Source organism: Zonotrichia leucophrys, chromosome 7 (genome assembly GCF_028769735.1).
Source record: "Zonotrichia leucophrys gambelii isolate GWCS_2022_RI chromosome 7, RI_Zleu_2.0, whole genome shotgun sequence".
NCBI classification, from domain to species: domain Eukaryota; kingdom Metazoa; phylum Chordata; class Aves; order Passeriformes; family Passerellidae; genus Zonotrichia; species Zonotrichia leucophrys.
In genome coordinates, this window is record NC_088177.1 from 26,539,130 (window position 1) to 26,559,866 (window position 20,737).

The 20,737-nt window shown below is 38.9% G+C and overlaps 1 protein-coding gene across 3 annotated transcripts in view; it reads right to left on the reverse strand.

The window, feature by feature from the left end:
- The window catches only part of CERS6 (ceramide synthase 6), a 112,968-nt gene that overhangs the window by 30,473 nt on the left and 61,758 nt on the right, over positions 1-20,737 (reverse strand). For all 3 annotated transcript variants that reach the window (XM_064718031.1, XM_064718030.1, XM_064718029.1), the window contains 3 exons: positions 18,917-18,974; positions 4,714-4,764; positions 2,111-2,203 (listed from right to left, as the gene is read on the reverse strand). In XM_064718031.1, the coding sequence (XP_064574101.1) occupies positions 2,111-2,203; positions 4,714-4,764; positions 18,917-18,974 (202 nt within the window). The remainder of the gene's footprint in view (positions 1-2,110; positions 2,204-4,713; positions 4,765-18,916; positions 18,975-20,737) is intronic.

Here is a 20,737-nt window from a genome sequence, read left to right on the forward strand (position 1 = left end):
TGCAGTGCTCAAAACTGCCTGGGCACTTCTGACTGTCCCAGAATACAACACAGCCAGTGCTGCTGAATTTAAAGTATCTAAAATGATAACCAAGATTTAGATAAAAATATTCCTTTCACTGCAGCATGAAAACATCAGTGGCTTACTCAGTTGAGAACTGTTAATCTGCTCCATACAAGCCAATTGTGAAATATTACAATAGCATCTGATATTAGCTGGCAAGTTTCCTGCTTCCTGTTGAACAGATCCCTATTTCATGTGGGCACCATTCCACACATTGCATATGGGGTGCATTGCAAGGCCTCCAAATTTTTTTAAACTCAGCCTTCGTTTAAAAGAGAACTACTATGGTGTTGCAAGAACTGGTGTTTCTGTCAAGCTTGTACTCCTTTTTGCCAACTATTGTAAGTCTCTAGTAGCAACATTTTTCAGCTCAGTGGGTTTCCTTGGCAGCTTGCACCCCAAACAGTTTTGCTGTGTGACACCAGGGCACAGCTGCATTTCTCCAATCTGATCTTCCTCGTTATCAATTCTGCTTCCACTACAAAAAGAGCTGTCTCCACAGCCCAAACCAGTGAGTGGTTTAGTAGGTCATTTATAAATACGGCATCTCCCTGCTGGGTGCTGATAATGGAAGGCTTTTGACTTGCTGTCATTGCACTGCAGATGTGCTCGTGCTCTCTGCTGGACACTGCCATTCTCAGACAGAGCTGTGCTTGGGACAGGAGCTGTGGCTGGGGTGTCAACAGGCTGCCAGCAATTCACTTCCCCACCTCCAGGGCCCATCCTTATTTCCACAGCCGGTTGCCCTAAGGTTTTTCTGATAACAAGTCATTTCTATGTAACTAAGAAACAGACTTGGCCCCTGCAGTGTAACATATTAGTCCATATTACTCTTGATTTAAACTCATCTCCACTATCATACAGCTCCCTTAAGCATTGTCTCTATCTCAGTTTGTGAAACAGGGAAGTTATACTCATTTCAAGCTCACGATTAACAGAATGTTTAGTATCTACAGACAATGCAAGCAAAGAATTTATATGTATTCATCATAAATTGGTTGTTTTATTTACAATTTATCCTCCAATATGGATTTAAATTTTGTGGATGCTTTCTTGAGATTTCTGCTTCTGGAATAATCTGGAAATCCAAACAGAGGAGTGTGTTTCTATACAGGTAGCTCTGGCATAGGACTCCCAGGAATACACTGTGGTTCTAAGTGACAGATGAGTGTATTCAGGTCATAATGCATCCTTCATTTACTCTTTTCAGAGTTATGCTCCTGCTAAAATTCTAATAAACAGGAATTTTTCCATTAGCATAGCCTACAATCATTTACTTAAATGACAGCTGAAGGAAGCACATAAAGATATTATAAAACCCTTTCAAATGTTTGAAAAAATTAATTTTGAAACATTAAAGCCCCTGCAAGAATAGTTCAATGGACTGTTATGACAGAGTAACTGTTGTGCTGCTTGTTCTGCTGTGGACTAGGATTCTCCTTGAAGGAGAGAACTTGGAATATAGAACAGGTTGCAACTAATTCTGGAAAAATATTTTTATTTGGATAGAGTCTTGATTTTTTTCATTAACAATTCTCTAATAGCAATGCTGAGCTACATGATTGGAAGGATAAAAATTAAATATAACATCACTTCTTAATATTAAATGTTTTTGCTGTCCTTTTGTAGAAAAATCTGAAAGCCCTCATAGATCTTACCTCACAAAGTGATAATGTGAATTTATGAGGCAGTCTTGCCCTTTTCTTGATATTTCATTGTTTAAAAGAAGCAGCACATCTAACAGATACTACCTGTTCAATTCCATTCAATTCACTGCATGAAAGCAGAAGATTCTTTTGGCTTCTGCTATTTGCCCTTCAATATTTTCTCCAGGCTCTCCTTTCCATGTGCAGGAAAACCTCACATTACAGCAGCCAGGAGCAAAGTAAGACAATCACAGTTTCTCAGTGATGAATATCTGCAAGAGCTGAACGCTGGAAAGAACTGCATTTCCAGTTCACTGCACATGTAATGCAGCTACTCCTCAAGTAAAGAATTATATGCTAAAGCTTAAAGCTCTCTGTGTTTTTAGTCTTGTTGTTCTTACCTTTCTTTTGACGTCAATGAATTGAGAAAACATTAAGGACCAGTAGAATGACAATTCAACTATGTAGTAGTAATGAAGGTCAGGCATCAGGGGCTGAAAGATGGAGATGAGAAAATGTTAATAGAGTCTAACTGACATTACAGGCAGCTGTGATCTATAGCAAGCATGTTTAATTGCAGGGGATTATTGAATTATACATAAGCATCCTATGTGAAGAAAGATGATGGTTGCCTCTTTCAAACTCTGATGGCTCTGGAAAAATAAGCTCCCCAAGATATTCTCTTCTAATGCTTTAGCCCTGACAATACTGTAATACTAAAAATGAGGATATTGTCCATTTGGAACCCAGAGCAAACTAAATTCTGGGTATTCCTAAGTCTGTTTTGAAAGTTTACTTGAAAGATCTGGCTGTATATCAGTAATGTGGGTTTAAAGCACAGCAAAAAACCAATACTAGAGTGGACTAGAAAAAAAAGTAATGCTAGTATATAATCTCATCTGTTCATGATGAAAATGTGGGCTTTGAGCAGGGCTCTTCATAATAGAAATGCCTACTTTTCCCATTTTCTGGGCACATATTAACATTTGGAAAGAAGAAAATAAAATAAATTTATCCAAGTGTCTTGTCTGATATACAACATGCTTACAGAGTTGTTTAAAAATAAAAGAAATTTTAAAAAATCCACAACCAAAACCAGCCTGGGGTACTTCAAAAAAGGTCACTGGTAGCACACATTTGACCCTCAGCCTAGGAGAGCCAGTCCTAGGAGCTGCTCTAATTGAAATGTGCTTCCATGATAGTCATGCCTTCAATGGCAGCACAGACAGAGACCCTGGCAAGGGAGAAGCTCCTGAGGGCAATTCCCAAGGGATTAGATAAATCATCTCTAGAGCACCTTGCGCTGGCACAACTGTGCACCAAGCAGGGTATGAGCTGCTTCCATTGGCAAGAGGTATTTCAGTTGCACCTTTTATTCCCTTTCCCTTTGCAGACGAGTTCCTTGCAGCTGAAAGCCAGTCCTTGGATTCCCAGGAAATCTGCTGTAGGTGTTAATTTAATATAGACATATGCTTATGCTTTATGAAAAATGTGTAACTCAACTAAAATCCATCCTTTAAAGCCATCTCCTGGGCCAATATAACTCTTTTCTGAGTCAGAGAGATTGCCAACAGACTTTTGATCATGTGTAATTAAAATGGAAAAAAAAATAAGAGCTTGTAATGAACTGCAACTATTGTGCCCATTATTGCAAGGGAACTCTCTGGGGAAAACTTCTAGTAAAAAATGAAATTTTTTCAGCTGCTTTATTAACAAGAGCATTTATATTTCTAAAGCCATACATAGTGATAGTGTAGGGCAATTCTAAAGATGTCCAGATTCCTTCTTGGATCAACAGTGTGTTTAACTTAGTTCAAATGTTAGGTTCCAGTTCTCCACAGACAACCTCAATAGGTTTAACCTGTGATTATGGCTGTGTCATCACCCAAATGATCCATTTGACTATGTCTACATTAAAGTCCAGCTGGATTTCTGCAGTGCATTGTTCAGTAATTTACAAAGGAGTTGTAGCAAATAAAAGATTTGACATTTTATCTAGTTGTGGAAAAAACCAACAGAACAAACTGAAACCCCAGTACTTAGCCCTGATTAGCACCTAGTAGATATTTTTATCTTTGAGACAGTGATTTTCATACGGACTTTAATTTGACAATCTGCTTTATGTTGGACCCTCACCACTACTAGAACAATATTAGATATAGTAATTTTACCTCCCACACTCTAAAAGCTGTAACCAACTTTTAAATGACTTTGTTCTTCTGGTAAGTCTGGTAAACACATGTTCTTCAATCAGTAAGCTTCAGGGTCCTTTGCTTTCAGTCAACCTCTTCTTGCACATAATAACACAAAAAAAGTAGGAAACCTGGCTGAGAGGCACCAGTGACTGTAGGTACATCAATCTAAGAAACAACTGTACCTGAAGTTTCTGAGGGATTAAGTTTCAGCACTTTCCCCATTCAATTTATGCTGCTGCTTCCCTACTGTTGTTCAGTTCACCCTCCATCTCCGGGTGGAATTGAAGTATTTCCAACAGAGACACAACCTTCAAGAACAGCAGCCTCCAAACACAGTTCTGCTCAGTCTCTGTTCTGTCAAGGGCTGTTGACTGTCACAGGGATTCATGTGTCTTTGGGACAATTATCTTATTCACACTTTCCAGTCAGACAATTGCTTTTTTCCCCTTTCCCTGCTCTTAGGGAAGGAAAAAAAACCAAAAAAACAAAAAAACCCCTAGACATATAGGGTGTGTATACATATATATATATATATATATATGTATAATATATACACACATTCTAGGTTAAATTCCTTAAACTGCAAACTCTTCTCTGGAGCTTTTGGAATTTAATGTGTGGAATTCAGGTGTGACAGCTATGTCCATCTTTCCCATCTTGAACTCAAGCAAGATGGGAATAACCTAGCAACGTTCTGAAATGCTGAGTAGCCCATTCACACAAACATACTGGCACAAAGCTCCACCATAACAAAACCAGAGCTCTGCAGAAGTGTCATGCTTGTTCTCAGACAGCACTATAACTTTTACCTGATAGGGATACCCGCTCCAGCACTGCCTGGTATTCCAGAGCCAGGGTGTCTGAAAGGAAGAAAAAGCAAAACAAAAGTCAGTACAGACCACTTTGTGATATGTTAAGTGTGTATATTTAATACTAAAGGACAAAAAGAAAAAAAAAAGAACAGCTTAGAATTTGCATTTTTTGATAGAGGCTATGAAACTCAAACACTTGATAGAGGTTTTGATAGAGGCTATGAAAACCAAAGTCAAGGAGACTTCTCAGAGTTTCAGAGCATGAATTAAAGCAATTTGCCTGTTTTTGTTGGTACCCCATGACATCACTTTTGCAAGAGTGCAGACTGAAAGTAACCAGCTCATGTTTGGATGGTCAGATCTCACACTATATTCTCAATAGCACAGGAAATTTTTACCTCAGCCAGCTTAAATGTTTCAAAGAAGATTCCTTGCATGTGCTACTATATATAGGCATTCTTCCATATAGGATCCATCCTTAATCTTTACCTAGCCTTATCTACTCTCCATTCGAGTACAAAGGGGACAGAACACCATTAGTCAGTCTCCTGGAATAAGGCAGCACGCAGCTTACACTTGCAGCATTGCTTCCCCTAGACCACAGTTTTTCAAATAAATCCTCACTGCTTGAGAGGAGGCCTGTTCTTGTTGTCACCATCAGGTGGAGCAGCTCAGCTCAGGCAAACCATAATATCAAACTCATCCAAAATACAATGGGTGAGCATCAAAGCAAGAAAACAGACACTAGGCAGAATGGTAAAGCCCCCAGGCTGAGAATCAGGCTAGGTAGGAAGGATTTTTGAATATGCCCTTTAATGAAAAAGAAGACAAAATAAAATTTTCACACCAATACCCCCAGTGCTCCTGAAATGACAAAGAATAGCTCCTACAGTAGCCTGAAAGGTGTGCCAGCATTTGAAGTAACAGACCTCCTAGAGTTTCTCTCTTGAGTTTTCTCTCAAGGATGCTGTAAGAATGCTTAAAGCCCATCCAGACTTATCCTTCCCCCCATCAAAAATAACTTCTTCATGGAACCAATTAATTGGTTCTAAGGTCTCCACAGTATTTACTGTGCTATACAAGTTCCCCTCATTTCATGCAATAAAAAAAGTCTTTGGAAACAGCCACAGTATCTCTGCAAGACAATATAAAGAATCTAAAATATTTCTGTCTGACAGGTGCCTAAATTAGATCCACACAAATATTCTAGGATAATTCATAGTTTTAGCCAGGTTTGAAAAGCTGTAACTGTCTTTCATATCATATTCATCAAAAGATAAGAGATGCTTCCTACCCAATTATTTGGCTGCCTAAATTACAGGTCCTGGCAAAAAAAGCATATTTTTCTCTTTCAAATATTATGACATCTTAAGCCTTCTTCATAGAGATGCTTGCTGCAGGAGCTACAGATACAGAGGTTTATGAGCAATGAAAATGCTGGTTGCTAAATAAAATAGGCCTTTCTTGATGAACCTATAACCACAAAGCCCTACAGGGTATCACAACTGACAAATAATGTAATGCATGCATTAAGCCTCAAAGACCAATGCAGCAGAATATATGCCCCTTCTGAGCCACACAAGGCTCAGAAAGCCATGCTGCCATCTCAGAAAAAATGCTTCTGAGCAGCTGTTTGGAAACCTAATGGATCCTTTGTGGGCAAGAGCACTTAAAATGCCAGGGCTCCTGCAGCACCTTCTTACCCTTCTTAGCTCCCCAGTCTCCCTTCCCCCTGACTTGCCTTGGCATCTCTGAGTTGCTGTTAATAGCTTTAGCAGCAGGGCACTTGGGTTATGCTTGTCTGGAGGGTTTTAGGGAAGAGGTGGAGGAAGAGCTTGGTTTAAACACAACCTTCCTCTCTGACCTCCACAATGAGCACAGCCCTAGACTGCACTCAACACCTAAATGTAATCCATGGTTACAGTTGGACCAAGAAGCATCATATTTAGTTCTCTGTGAACTTCACAACTGTGCAATACTGTGTAGAGGCTTCAGTAGGAAGCAACAACCTAAAAAAAGCTCACACAGTCTGCAGAGTGAGACCTAGACCCAGCAGTGAAAGGTGGATTAATCATAAGGGACCTAAGACTGACATTCCAGGGCTCAAGTGAGTCCTGTGTGTGCTCCTAGGACATGTCTGCAAACTTCCTCAGAACAGGCAAGGTCTCTGTGAAGCAGAGCACAGTTCTGCCTGAAAATCCCATGTTGGATTAGAAGAAAAGGTCAGTGACTTGGCTCCACCACAAATCCTTTTCTGATGAACATAAAGGCACACCTCTCTTTTTGCTGCCTGCTGAATACCCAATTTTCATTTCACTTCCTATTCTTGGTATACGTCTGAAGAAGAGAGCGACACGAGGGGATTGGAGAAGAGAGGAAATACAAAGATCCTGATAAAAAAAAGCCTCCCCCCTTAAGCTGGAAACAGAATACTAAAAACTTCAGTACCAATTATGCTAGGAGCACCAGCCCTACAATGCTGACAGCCTGCCTTACAGAACATAAAGGAGCTCAGATGGAAGCTGAAGTTTTACCACACTTAGGGGCAGTGCACAATTGAATACAATGTCAGTGACAGAGGATGTCAACAGCTGTTCAATCTGTTGAGATTTACAGTATTAAGGAACAAATCACCTTAATACCCTTACAGGAATATCTGCTAAAAACTCCATCAAATCTCTCTCCATCTCTGTGATTAGACAGAGTAATTTTAAAGAATTCCTTCAGAAAAAAAAAACTTCTCTTGAGACAAGGAAATGACTGAGGATTTTAGGGAAAAAAAACCAAAAAAATCCTTCCAAAATTATCTGTGATGTTTGCATGCTTAGCCAGGAGCTTTGGGTTGTTTTGTATCCATTGCCTCATTCACTTATCTCTAGAGAAAGCATCTAATTGGCCCCTGGCTTTTAGAAATTCCTAAGAAGTTAAAATCTCCAGGTCTTGCTCAAAATGCTGCTAGTTATCTAGTTTGTGAAAGGTCAATTGTGATAGTAAATGAAGGGGGAAAAATAAGCAGTACAATAAAAAACTTCCTGTTTATCACAAAAGAGCTGTCATGCACCTGATTTAGTAATGACTATGAGGTCATGGTGTAGCTCTCAAAGGGGTTCTTCCAAAATTCTTAGGTAAGTAAGAAAAACCTTCTGATTTTCCCATTAAAAAAGAAATCTGGCTGCTGTTTTTACCAGAATACAGCATGTAAAAATCCAGAAACATCAAGATAGAATCCCCACATTTCACTAGAGTCAATTTATGTTCAAAACACATTTCAAATCAAAATAAAACATCCTTAGTCCAAAAAGAAAATATTTTAAGTTGCTTTTCAAACAAGGGAGCTTTTGAAACTGTAGAACAAAACCAGCAAAATACAGAGCATTCACTGTGTACATGTTCACTAGTCTGCCAAGATTTTTATCTGTCTTGGTTAATTTATTTGAATACAATTTTGTATCAATTGTTACAAGCAATATTAAGTGGAATGGAAATAAGCACTATTCATTACAGTCAAGGTAATATATACTTTCAGCAAAGCTCTACTGATCTCATTTTTTGGGGGCTGATATAGGCAAAGGTGTCTCATGGCATTCGTACCTACATTCACCAAGTTACAACAGGTCCTTGCTTTGCTCTTCACAGAAACAAGTGGTACAAAGTAAGGCCAGAAGATTTCCTCTTGATCAGCTCTCACTTAGCCCCAAAATGCTGTGTGCAATTTGCTCCTACCCCAGGGGCAAACCCCCACTGTCTGACAGCCGTGTACAGGGCAAGACTCAGCCAAACTCTCCTCCTCAGCGGCAGCTCCTGCCCCCCCGGCAGACCTCTCCCTCTCGGTGTATCCCCAGCTTTGCACCTCATCTACCCAAAGTGCAACTGCAACAGCACAGGAGGAGACTACCAGCTCTCCGTTCACTGCAAAGTACAGTAACATTTGACACTTTTCACACATTTTATATTACCCAGGAACTGAAACTGATAGCCATTTAGTCAACAGCACCGTTCATAACATTAGGAGAAAGACAATTATTCATAATTAACAGGTTTTTTTGGGTGTTGGGTAGTAGTTTTTTTGGTTAGGTTTTGTTTCATTAGTTGGTTTTGTTTTTGTGCATTTCTACTTGCTTAAATTAAATAGTACCTCAATGCTTATTTTCCCCCCATTATGGCTAGGGATTATAGCATCTTTTTTCTTTTACAATGTATTAATAGACATTCCTTTTGGACATCACTTGGTTGAATAAGCACTTGCTTAGAGGTAAATTGAAATGCTCAATTTCTTTTTTTTTCCTGCAACACCTGCATCCTCTTGTCAGGGTGTGCTGGATGGCTGCTGACATTAGAAGGAAAGTTAGATTACCTGGAAACACAAACGGCATCCTTCCTTACTCTCCTCTGCCAGCAGCTCTATGTTCTACTATAAAAATTACTCCATCCATGCATGGCAAACCCAAGAGGTGTTTTAATAAGTTAGTCTCTTAGATACAAATTCCACAACGATCCTGGGCTTCCTTCCCTATCTTCTTGGCTCAATGAAGATCCGTGTACCTGTAGACTGCTGTCACCTTTCACTCTTAAGGAGCATATATATCCATGAAAATATTTGCTTCTGCATATAAAGTAGAAACAAATACATTCTTATTCCTCTTAACTACAGAAAAACTCCTTGGTATTAAGGAGTTTAGTAAAACAAGCCACCATTTAAAAAGTTACAGAAAATCAACTTTTCTTTTTTCCACAAGTATAAATATTTCACACCTTCCTTCTCTCCAGCAGAAAGAAAATGAAATGATTCCTCATTGTTCTTGATTTTCAGAAAATTCATAAAGCAACAACCAGAACTTTCTGAGTGAGCTTTTCAAATTTTATACATCTTCCACTAAGTCTGCCTTATGATTTCTTGGAAACTCTCTGATTTCCCAAAGATGTGTGCTTTTTCCTACTATCCTCTGAAGAACTGCCCTGAATATAGCAACATCCCTTGCTACTGTCGTATTTGTTTTGCTACTACTTAAGAATTTCTCAAACTAAAGTTCCACTGACTTAAAGCACACATCAGACAGTTTCCAGTCTCCACTGGCCGTGCATGACAGGCTCTGAGGGCACAGCCTTGGCAGCCAAGGATGCCAGGAGCACAGGCTGAGCTGTGCCACGAACTGACTCTGCAAGCACCACTGCAAGTCACCTACACATCCAAATCACGTATGCTTCCCTCTACCCACAAAATCACCGAGTTCTGACAAAGCACCATGCTGGGAGCAAAGAGAACTCAGCAAAACAACAAAATCCATGGCTACTATTTTGCATCAACTTGTGCAAGTTCTTCCTGGCAGTGACTGTTGATTTGGTTTAGGATGCAGTTGCTTCTCACACCAGGAATAGAATTTTCATAAATCCTTCACAGATCCAAGCAGTTGTTGGTATTTCTTGGCATAGCTAACTACAGAAGTGAAGACAATATGACACATTGTCAATGAACCTCCTGAGGTTCTTTTTTCATATATTGTGACTAAGCAAGCTGTTTTAAGTTTCTGCAGAACTGGAGGTTTTTCCCTCTAGAGTTTAGTGCTTTGTGTCTGTAGAAAAAAGGTTTTAGAGGAAAAAATGCTTCTGCAACGAAGAGTGCTCAGTGTTTCCTCTCAGCAATCTGCACTGTTGACTTCCAAACATAATTTCAAATTATACTTCTGCTAATAGGAAAAATAAAAATGGAAAATATGGAAGAAAAAGGCTAAGATTAATAACAATCACTGCACGATGCACTTGACATTCAAATGCAAATACGTGCGTGTTCAAAAAAAAGGTTTCAGAAAAAATATGAATTCAAGAAGTATATAAAATTATATTTCGAAAGGCAGAGTAAGCTTCACGTGCACATCCACTTTTCTCTTTAAAAATATTATGTACAGAGATCTGGAGCTTATGCCTTGTGTTGATAAAAGTTGACTTCCAACTTACAGCTTAAGAGGAAAATGAAGCTGGCAAGAGGAACTGATAATTAGAATCTGGAAGGGTCCTAATATTAAGGCAATGCACTGAACTGAATGGAAGAACACTCCAGACAGAGAATTTGGTGCCTGCAGCATCTCCTCTCCCAGGCAGCCACCAGTCCCCTTACCAAGCCCAGCCATCAAAATATTTGCTCTCTTTAGTGCACCTTCTTCCTCTGACACTTGTTCCGCTGGTTGCTTTGTAGTGAACAAAACTTATAAAAACATTTGCCTTCATGTGTTTTCAAGGACTCTTTGGTCATGAGCAAGCTGAGTGGCCAGTGGTGCTATGACATTTTAGAGCAGCTGGATGTCTACATAAATATTACAGGAGCTAGGCTAGAGTTCCCAGAAACACTATTCAATGTATTCTGTAGTTCCTCAATCCACACTGTAAGAACCGTGCACAGAAAGTAGTGGGCACATTCACGCGAGCACTCCAGATGCCTGATAACCCTCTGATGAAGCAAAGCAGCTGTACATCAGCTCTACAGCTGCCTTCTATTTTTGATCACAATGCCAGACCACATCAATTAGCCTAGCATTTGCATCTAGGAGGATATTTATGGATTTACTTTATTTAAAAGGACAACACATAACTGCATGCCTGGAATTAGTTTGTTCAGAGAGAGTACTGAAGTTTACACTTGGGAAACCTCACCTTGGTAGGAGGGAGACCTGCATAAAATTAAACCTTTAAGAGCTCAGGAAAAATCCCAAGAGAAAATCATTAAAAAATAAATAGGGCACTTCAACCCTTATTGATCACTGCAGAGTAGCCTGATTTCAGACTACTCCTAATTTTCCTACAGCATGCAGCTTCAACAAAGCTCCAGGGTTTCCAGTGCTCTGATACTATGGTTACTCAAAGGCATACAGGAAAGTGGTGAATAATTAAACTCATCATTACATATCTACTTTCTGTAATTATGTTCCTATTTGTGGCTGCTCTGCCAGAAGAGTGCATGTGTCTGATTCTGCCAGCCACTGCCTTCCAGTACCATGTGTTGATGGCAAGTGTTTACCAGATTCATTGTACTCCTGATGCTGAGTTTTGGAAATCCTCAGGAAGCTGCTTTCCTTTGCAGGATTCATTGTGGCTTGCTTCACTGACATACAACATGTTCCACCATGGCATGCAGTCCATGAAGGGAGACAGAGTCAAATTTTAATAAGAAGAACAACTCCTTACCAAGGGAAACATCAAATAAAATTTCATGCCTGAACCCAGATGTTTAAGATTGTGGTATTTATGAAACTGCACTGCCTACTGGAAACACACTGTATAGAGAAAAGCCAACCAAAAGCTCCAGCTGATGTGTTTTGCTGTACTTTCATATAGGCACATTGTAGCAAGGTCTCAGGATCATTCCTGACAGTATGAAAATTAGGAAGTTACTGCAACTGCAGAATTTTCAATAGGAAATATAGGTTTTCTCTAGTTCACAGGGCCATTATTCTTTAGTTCACAGGGCCCTGGAGAGGCAAGAATGTATTTGAATCACATAGTGCCATAATGGGCAGGTGGTGAAGAACTTCATTAGTGAACTCCCCAGTCTCAAGTAGTGCCACCAAAACCCTGGCAGAAGGAGCTGACTGCTTCCCAACACAGACACCACAAGTCCCACCTGACTGAGAGAGCAGAGCTCCTTCAGACAGGCTGGACCAGGCAGGCAAAAGGCACCCCAGTGTGTGGGCACTGCACAGGAACCCATCACTGAGCACAGCGAAAATGAGGCACAGCCCTGAGCAACAGTGAGTAAGGACACCCTGAAGCAGCTGCTTCCCTTCCACTCCTGCAACCACTGTGTTTTTTCATTACAATTGAAATACTCAGAATCACAGAATATTCTGAGTTGGAAGGATCCCATCAGGATCATCAAGTCCAACTCCTGGCCCTGCAGAGAACACCCCAAGAATCACATTTCTTGGTGTATGTAATAATGCCACAAGTAGTAAGTACTAAATGAAAAAAAATCCTAGTGAGAGATTCTCTCTCATATTGTGTTTACCTCTAACAGGAAGACAGAAGGGGGAAATGTTAATTAATTTAAATATAAAAGCACAGTTTGCAAGGAATTTTTTCCTGCTCAGTTCTGAGTCAGTGACCATAATAACAACATTGTCTTCTCTAAAGCAAAAGAAGACAGCCAAAATAATTTCCCAGAATGTCTAAACTTACATAAAATGTTATATTCATTTTCTCTCTGTTTTTCACCTTCCCCTCCTGCTGAGGAAGTGCAAAGACACAAGTCTTCTGATGTTTCCATTTGTCATCTGCTGATGGATCTATTGACATAACGTGCAGTTTTCTGCAATTGATCTATTAAAACAACTAGCAATAAGACTGACTGGTAGGGATGAGAACAGGCGAACTATCACAAATTGCATATGATTTTGTTTCATAAATTACAAATTTGTACTAAGTTTTAGTATAAAACCATAAATATTAAATTTGTGCCACAGCAAAAAACCTAAAGTAGCTGGGCAAGAGGAAAGAATTTTCTCTTTCTCATCTTCTTGAGCCTACAATTCCTGCAGACAGGACAAAAATCCCTGTAGAAACCCCTTAAGTTGCCTGTGAGATAACAGCAGTTAAAAAATAGAACAAAACTCTGAATAGGTTTCAAATTTACAGCAGTACTTCCTCATGCTAACCTGCCACTGTTCAACAGCCAGTAGCCAAGAGCATCAGTGGGGAGAAGAAATGATAAAGCTCTGAGAGGTGTGACAGGTTAACGTTGGAAGGGAATATAATAGGAAAAAACCAAAAAGATAATGTATTTATTAATTGCCAAGATTTTTTCCTCTACTGAAAGATAAAATGAAGCACCTTAATGACTTGAAGCACTTATGGTATAAAAATACCATTAATTGAGAATACAGCTATCCTCCTCCAAGTCATTCCCTCAGTAGTGAGTGCAACTGAACAAGGGCAATGCAAGGCACCAGTTACATTAGTAATAACCTGTATTACTATTTCTTATATCCAAACATGTACTCTTTGCTCAGGTTTAATTAGCTGTGAAAAACAGGACTGCTTCATTAATTTGAATAGAAAAACATTAAAAGCTCATGGCAATAGAGTGCTGAGCTAACACTTTACTACAGGTATGAATGAGCAACCTCAGTTTATAGATGAATTAATTCTATTTTTATCATAAAATTGCCCAAATATAACACTTTGTGAGGTATTTTTTCTATATCTGCCATTTTTATGATATGACCCTGAAAAAATTTCAGTCTTTCAGAAAGCTGGGCTGCCAAGAAAATGAATACTGACTGTGCTGAAGGCAAAATTAGCAACCAGTCCACAGGGGGATATGAGGTGCGGCAGCCCCTCCTTCACTGCCCCAAAAGACAGCGCAATGCACAAGCAGCAGAGATGCTGTACATGGCTCAGTACCAGCTTAACTTGCCAATTTGATGATTACATAGCATTTACTTACTACTCTGATGTTATTAAATACCCCCAGCTGGATTCAAAACAGATAAAGTGAAATTGAATTCTAGATGCATTTTTTGAATTAGTGTTTTGCTTTTCCTTCCCATGATTATGTAAAATTTGTCCCTGTTGTATACATTTGAAAGTCCTGTTGTCATCCTATTATTGAATTAGGATACCATTGATATTCTCCTTTTGCTTTTTCTTTCAAAACTTTCAGTTTCCTTTCAGCCAGAAATAAACTCTGCCAGCTTGCCTAGCTTTGTCCTCTTTAGCCTGATGCAGTTATTATCTTAACTTCCAACAGCTTACACAGTGAATTACTTCCTATGCTGACTCGCCTTCTCTTACAAAGCCTCATTGTCCAAAATGCATTCATTCTCCTTGTTGATGTACACTGAGGTGCTGCAGTCATTTAAAACTAAGTTTCTTCAGTAGCTTTGATCTTTCTCACAGCATGACTCATGATTTAGATCTCAGGCATCTAAAACACTCTATAATCTCTCCTAAATGCCCTCAACAATTTTTATGCCTTTCTGAAGATAAATCTGAAACAAATTCCTTTTCTATGAGATAGCATCTAACTATGGTCTTCCTGGAAACCTTTTCCACTTGTGATGCTTATTTTAAAATGTAATATGGTATTTCCCATTTCTCACAATGGCATTCTTCAAAAGACTCCAGAGCACGGGTATACTTTCTTGCTCACTCAGTGAATTAGAATTTGTTTTATTTATCACCTAATGTTCAGCCCTGCTTTCACACAAAGGAAAAGGTTATAATTCAATTTTAACATCCAAAATTATTTTAGCTTAAAAATTTTCATGACTTACAGAAACTCAACAATTGGTTTTATGAGTAAAAAATAAGAAAGGAATGAAACCCTCCAGAGAATCCAAATCAATTTTAAAGCAAGCACAGTCTACCAAATGCGGGCTTCACTTCCTCCCTTAGTGGCCTATGTATCACATTATCCCTCTGCTAATAGCACAGTAAAATATCAAATATCAGCATTGTGTTAAAAGGGCTCCACAGTGGCCTCTGGCATTCTTCATTTAAATGAGAATATTTATCCAGCATTGGGCAAATAAGCTCTCTGAACAAAAGGAATGACAAGGCTCCAGTAACAGATAATAGAACAACCTTTCAGGAAGAACGTGGGAAGGAAGCATCACAGCAGATGCAGACTAGAGCAGAAAATGTGCCCAGCAGAAGGCCTGCTGAATTGATTCAAGAGTGAAAGAGATACCAAGAGCTCTGGAGGTAAACTCCCTCCCTCCCAGCTTTTGCCACAGTGGTGTTTGCTAGAGTCAGCTCTGATTTAAACCAAGGTGGCAAATATTTTCCAAACTCACGCTTTGGTATTTCAGCGCTAAAACCAGAAAAAAACCGACCTGCTTTAAGGAGTCTTATTCTATGAATCAGACAATCAGACATAATCCAAACAGTGGTATGCATTTTTCCAAGATGCTGCATTTCTTTTATTGTTCTGTTCCACAAAATATGCAGCAGCATTGTTTTCATGAAAAAGTAGATGCAGCAGGTAGGGCAACAAAAGATGGAAACAATAAATGAAATATTGAATATTCTGATGCAGGTCGTTTTTTCTGCTCCAAATGATATAACATGCAATGTGTTCTGCAAATAGCTTTCCAATAGCTGAGGAAATTTTATGACAAAATCAAGTCTGTCCTACTGATACGAGGACTGAAAACTGTCTAGAGCACCAGTATATTTTTGATATACCAATTTAATTTTATGAAGTGGCTGTGCATAACAGCCATTATTTTCTTCATCTAAAGCTAATAATCTGAATAGTAGGTGAACTGTAATACAGAAACAATGTCAATAACCAGCCGCCACTTTATTGACAAGTTCTTTTCATGTATTTCCTATGAAGGTGGTCTGACTTTAGGCTCTAAAATTCTGGAGTACAAGCAATCTGAAATGGCATTTACAAATTCTACAGTACTCTCTCTGGGCTGTAGCATGTGCATGTATCGCTGCTGCTATTTTGTTTCAAAAAGAGGCAAAGAATCCGTCAACTCAACTGAGCAACAGAATTGTCTCTCACAAACCAGCATCAAGCCAGTTTCTCTCAATGTGCACTCAGAAACTGTGGGCCACTACCAGAACATGTCCTGCTGTGACACAGAAGCTCACTGGCTCCGTGGTTAGTGCACACATGAGGATAAGCACTTCAGTTTCTTCATTTGAACATCCTACAGTTTCAAGAAAGGGGAAATTTCGTAATAGAAGAAGTGGAGCTCTACCTGTTGGGTTCTTTTCCTTCCTACTACCCTGCTATTTTTTATTTGCCTTCCATACATTTATGTCCCTTGAGTGGCCTTTTGGAGTCAAATTTACACTTCAACATGGCTTTCCCTGTTCTTTTGCAAGCTAGAAATTGTAACTACCCACCAGACAGTTCTCAGTCCTCCTGTAGGGGATGATTCATTAGGAAGGACACTCCATCAGCTGCATACCCACAGAAGCTTGTTGCACCCAGCATTTTTTAAATATAGCCACAGCATACTTGTATCATCTGCCTTACTTCAACACTGAATTTGAAAAATAGCAAGATTTGTTTATCCAGGCTGATGATTCTTTTCCCAGTAGAATACCTACGTGCAACTTCAGGTTTCCAAGTCTCAGTACAGACTTCAGAAGACTCACAGAAAATTAATCCTCTTCTGTGAGTTTGTAATTCTCATGGGCAATTAAAGAAAGGAAATTAAATGTGAAAAGTCTATATATGTCACCTGGAAGCTTTGCTTCCACATGCTTGTTTTTCCATTTTACAGCACTATACAGGCACTGCTTAGCACCAAGGGTGAGCAAGCAAGAAACAAGCAAATCCTGAACTCTTTGCTCTGTTTCTTTATCACCAAAGATAATGATATTTTTTCCATTTAATTGGAGCACAGTCAGACCATTAATTCTTAATGAGCAAAGCCACCATTTATTTAACTACAAATATTACTGAGGAAAACAAAAACATTATCTCGTTCCTGTGTTAATGATAAGCAAAGCAGCCAGTTTAATGCCACTGGCACTCACTGCAACTTAATGTTTTGTTGACATGACTATTGGTGTGGTACTCTGCAAAGAAGTGTTTTGTAGACATGCAAATGAAACAAATGGTAGAGCTGAAAAATCTCAGTTTCATTCAGAAAGGAAAGAATTTGCATATACATGATCAAAGTGGAAATATAATTGGTTACTTATCTTTTATGCTTCAAATATTAGTGATTTATAAATACACAAAGAATGCTGTAGTGTGTGCTAGCTTTAGTCCTTCAGTGCTGAAACATCTCATTCAGAAGTCTGAAAACTAAGGTGGGGATGGCCACATCTAGCATTTGCCATTTTACCAAGAATGGGGGCAATGAGGATTTGATGGAAAGGTAAATGCTTCCCATTAAATGATTTTGTGGGCCACTCACCCACTCTGCAGTCACAAATAATTTAAACCTGATCTAAAAACAGTAAAGACTGGAGCTGGCAGCTAGTAACAAAGAAAGTATCATCTTCTCTTTCAAAGTTGGTATCTTGGTCCATTTCCTCACACAGAAGAACACTCATTATCAAATCTGCTCTGGAAAATAGTATTTGACATAGAAGGTGGACAACTTGAACACTCAACCTACAATTACACTGATTCCCTCTCCTCATAAAGTATCAGAAATTACACAAGTGAGTTCAAATCCTGATTATGACCTTCTTCACCCCCTCAGTACATTAGCATCCCACTGCAGGGCATGTTCTGAAACACACAGTGCTATGGATCAAGTGACCATACAGCGTGTTAATGGATGAAGTACACACAACAGGGAAGTGTTCAAGGAGACAGAGGGAGAATGCAACTGATGCTGCCCTGGGCCACACTTCCCCTGGGGCTGAGTACTGCTCAATAGCTCTGGTGTGCCCTCCCTGCACAGGCACATCATCATTCCAGCTCACACCAAGCTGCCTTGCACCTGAGACAGCCTCAAGAACTACAGACAAAAAAAGAACATTAAACCTCTTTTACTTACAAAGCACATTCAGGATACAGAATCTGTCTCTCACCCAGAGACATTCAGGGTACATATTCTTGTGTCAAATTTTTGACCAAAACAAAGATTACATGAACATATTGAGTGCACCATTCCCCTAATTTCACCTCCTAGAATTACAGAAATATGGCCCAACTTGCACAGAAGTTCTGAGAACTAGTCACACTGTAAAAACAGTTTGCACCACAAATCCATATTACTCTCTAATGCAGGGTTAACATGTCAGAGTGCTTAGAAGCTTTCTTTCTCTTTTTAAAATCAGGTGAAACACACCACAGATAGGAAACTCCACAGAAACCTCCTTCCACAGTACATTAGAAAAAGAATAGGCAAAAAAGGTATTTTTTTCTAAAACTAATGCAATTTGTTTGTTAATAAAAAGCAACCTCTGTCAGAGGCATTTAAGCAAGCATGATGGTGAAATTGAGATTAATACTTTGGTAAGAGTTACTGCCAGTTTAATACCTATAATGAAAAGTAATCAAGTGAACTAGGCATGTTGCTATGCCTTTTTTTCTTTTAAAACCCCATTAAATATTGATAAGAACTTATGATCCTTACCAATGCTAGTAGCAAAGCATTTTATGAATGCAAATTAAATTTTAATTTTCTCTCCTTGTGAACACTGACTTTATTCCTGAGCTTTATAATGTACCTGTACAAGACTTCAAGTCTGTGACATGTTATGAAAGCATAATAATATAAGTGCCTACCTTTTTCAGGAACCGTACTCCATAGGTAAATATATAAAGGTAAAATGTAAATCTCCACCTGCAAAAGGCACAAGAGATTAACTCTAGGATACCAGGTTTACATATTTTACAGTTCAACACATGACTTCTTATTTCACCACCAAACCACCACACTCTGGTTAAATTAACAGAAGTTGAAAGAGAATTTTGGTCTGGTTTTCTACAACTTCTGTTATCAAGCATTGTGCTCATTTGCCTGCTTTTCCTGGCCTCTCATTAGCTCTCTGAAAATACTTGCTAATTTTATCTAAACAGGGGAAGAAAATCCTCACACATTTTCGAGGATATTATGTTTTTAAAAGTTTAATGAAAACTAGCAGGACATTGGAGGAGAGAGGACAATTTACCCATCTGTTGCAGGAAAGTTCATCTCTTGTTAGACACCAGGAAAAAGATGATAAGAAATTTTATTAAGACTTCAACAGGTGACTTGGGAGTACTGCATGTCAAATAGACTCTTTAGAAATGAAAAGTGTCATTCATTCAATGAGCTGGAAATTCACTTGGCAGATTGCAGCACTCCACATGTGGTTTTAGGGAGTGCATTTAGGACAGATTGATATGCTGGATACAGATGCATATCCATAATTTACATCCACTTCCCATGCATCCCTTGATAAAAATTATCTACATTTTCCCAAATGCATTCAGAATAATTGCAGAGCTTCTGGTTTTTCTTTTCAGATAGAGGCAAACTAGAAGTTAAGAACAGGATTCCATGGAAAATAAGAGAAAACACCAGGAGATTTAATACAAAATCATCCTCACCTCTGTCTTTTTCCAGTCTTCAAGAAAAGAAGACAGAGAGAGCAACTGCCTATCTCTTGGACCCATTACTCATTTATGAAAGAACTACTGGAAGTCTAAGGAAATAAAATCATAACCTTGTGCAGTATAAATTCTTAGAAGAATTCGGTTTTTTTTTCCCAAGGGTTGGACTGACTACACAAACATGCTTAATATAAACACCAGAGAAGTAATAATCATAATGTTTATAGCAGGATGAGATTTAGCTACCTTAGTGTGAAGCAATGCTGCAACATGAATCATCTTCAGTGACACATTTTACAGCACTTACAACTTTCTCTGCACTGGCAAAACTATTAGCTTCCCGTTAATTGGCACTGGAGTGCTTTCAAACATTACTGGAATTATTACAAAACTGAAAATGTTCCTATGTTAAAGGTTAATCCATACCTTTATCTTCAAAACTACTTTTACAAGTATTTAGAAAGACAGTTGTGTCATACATAAATAACCCTCTGCCAATCTGAGGAGAGTGTAAGAACATCAATGAGATTTAAAGTGCTATACTTCAGCTGAAAAGAATCTCTATTTTACACTGTAGTCGCATAGCATGGAAGAAATAGATTTATTAAACTGATATGAGAGAAACAGCAAACCCTTCAAGGGTTTGGGCACTGTACTAACATGGCACACTGTTTTCACACTGGCACTTGGAAGACACCGTGAACATAGAGTACTTGGACAGAATGTATGTGAGAAATACCTTTCATACACTGCAGATATGTCCAAGCAAGATCCCTCCAAAGGTGAACTCTCCAACCAATTCTCTTGCAACAAGTACTCTAATATGAATGATGGATTTCAATCTACAGTACATATTTCTTTATGCCTCTATGTGGGTCTCAATGAAGCCCACTGATGAGGAAATGCAAATAAAGGGAAAATGTTATGACCTGAACTCACAGCTATTCACAGTTTAGCCCAGTGTCAAAAACATCTCTGCATTTGAAAACTTGGGCAAAATGTTTTTTCTGT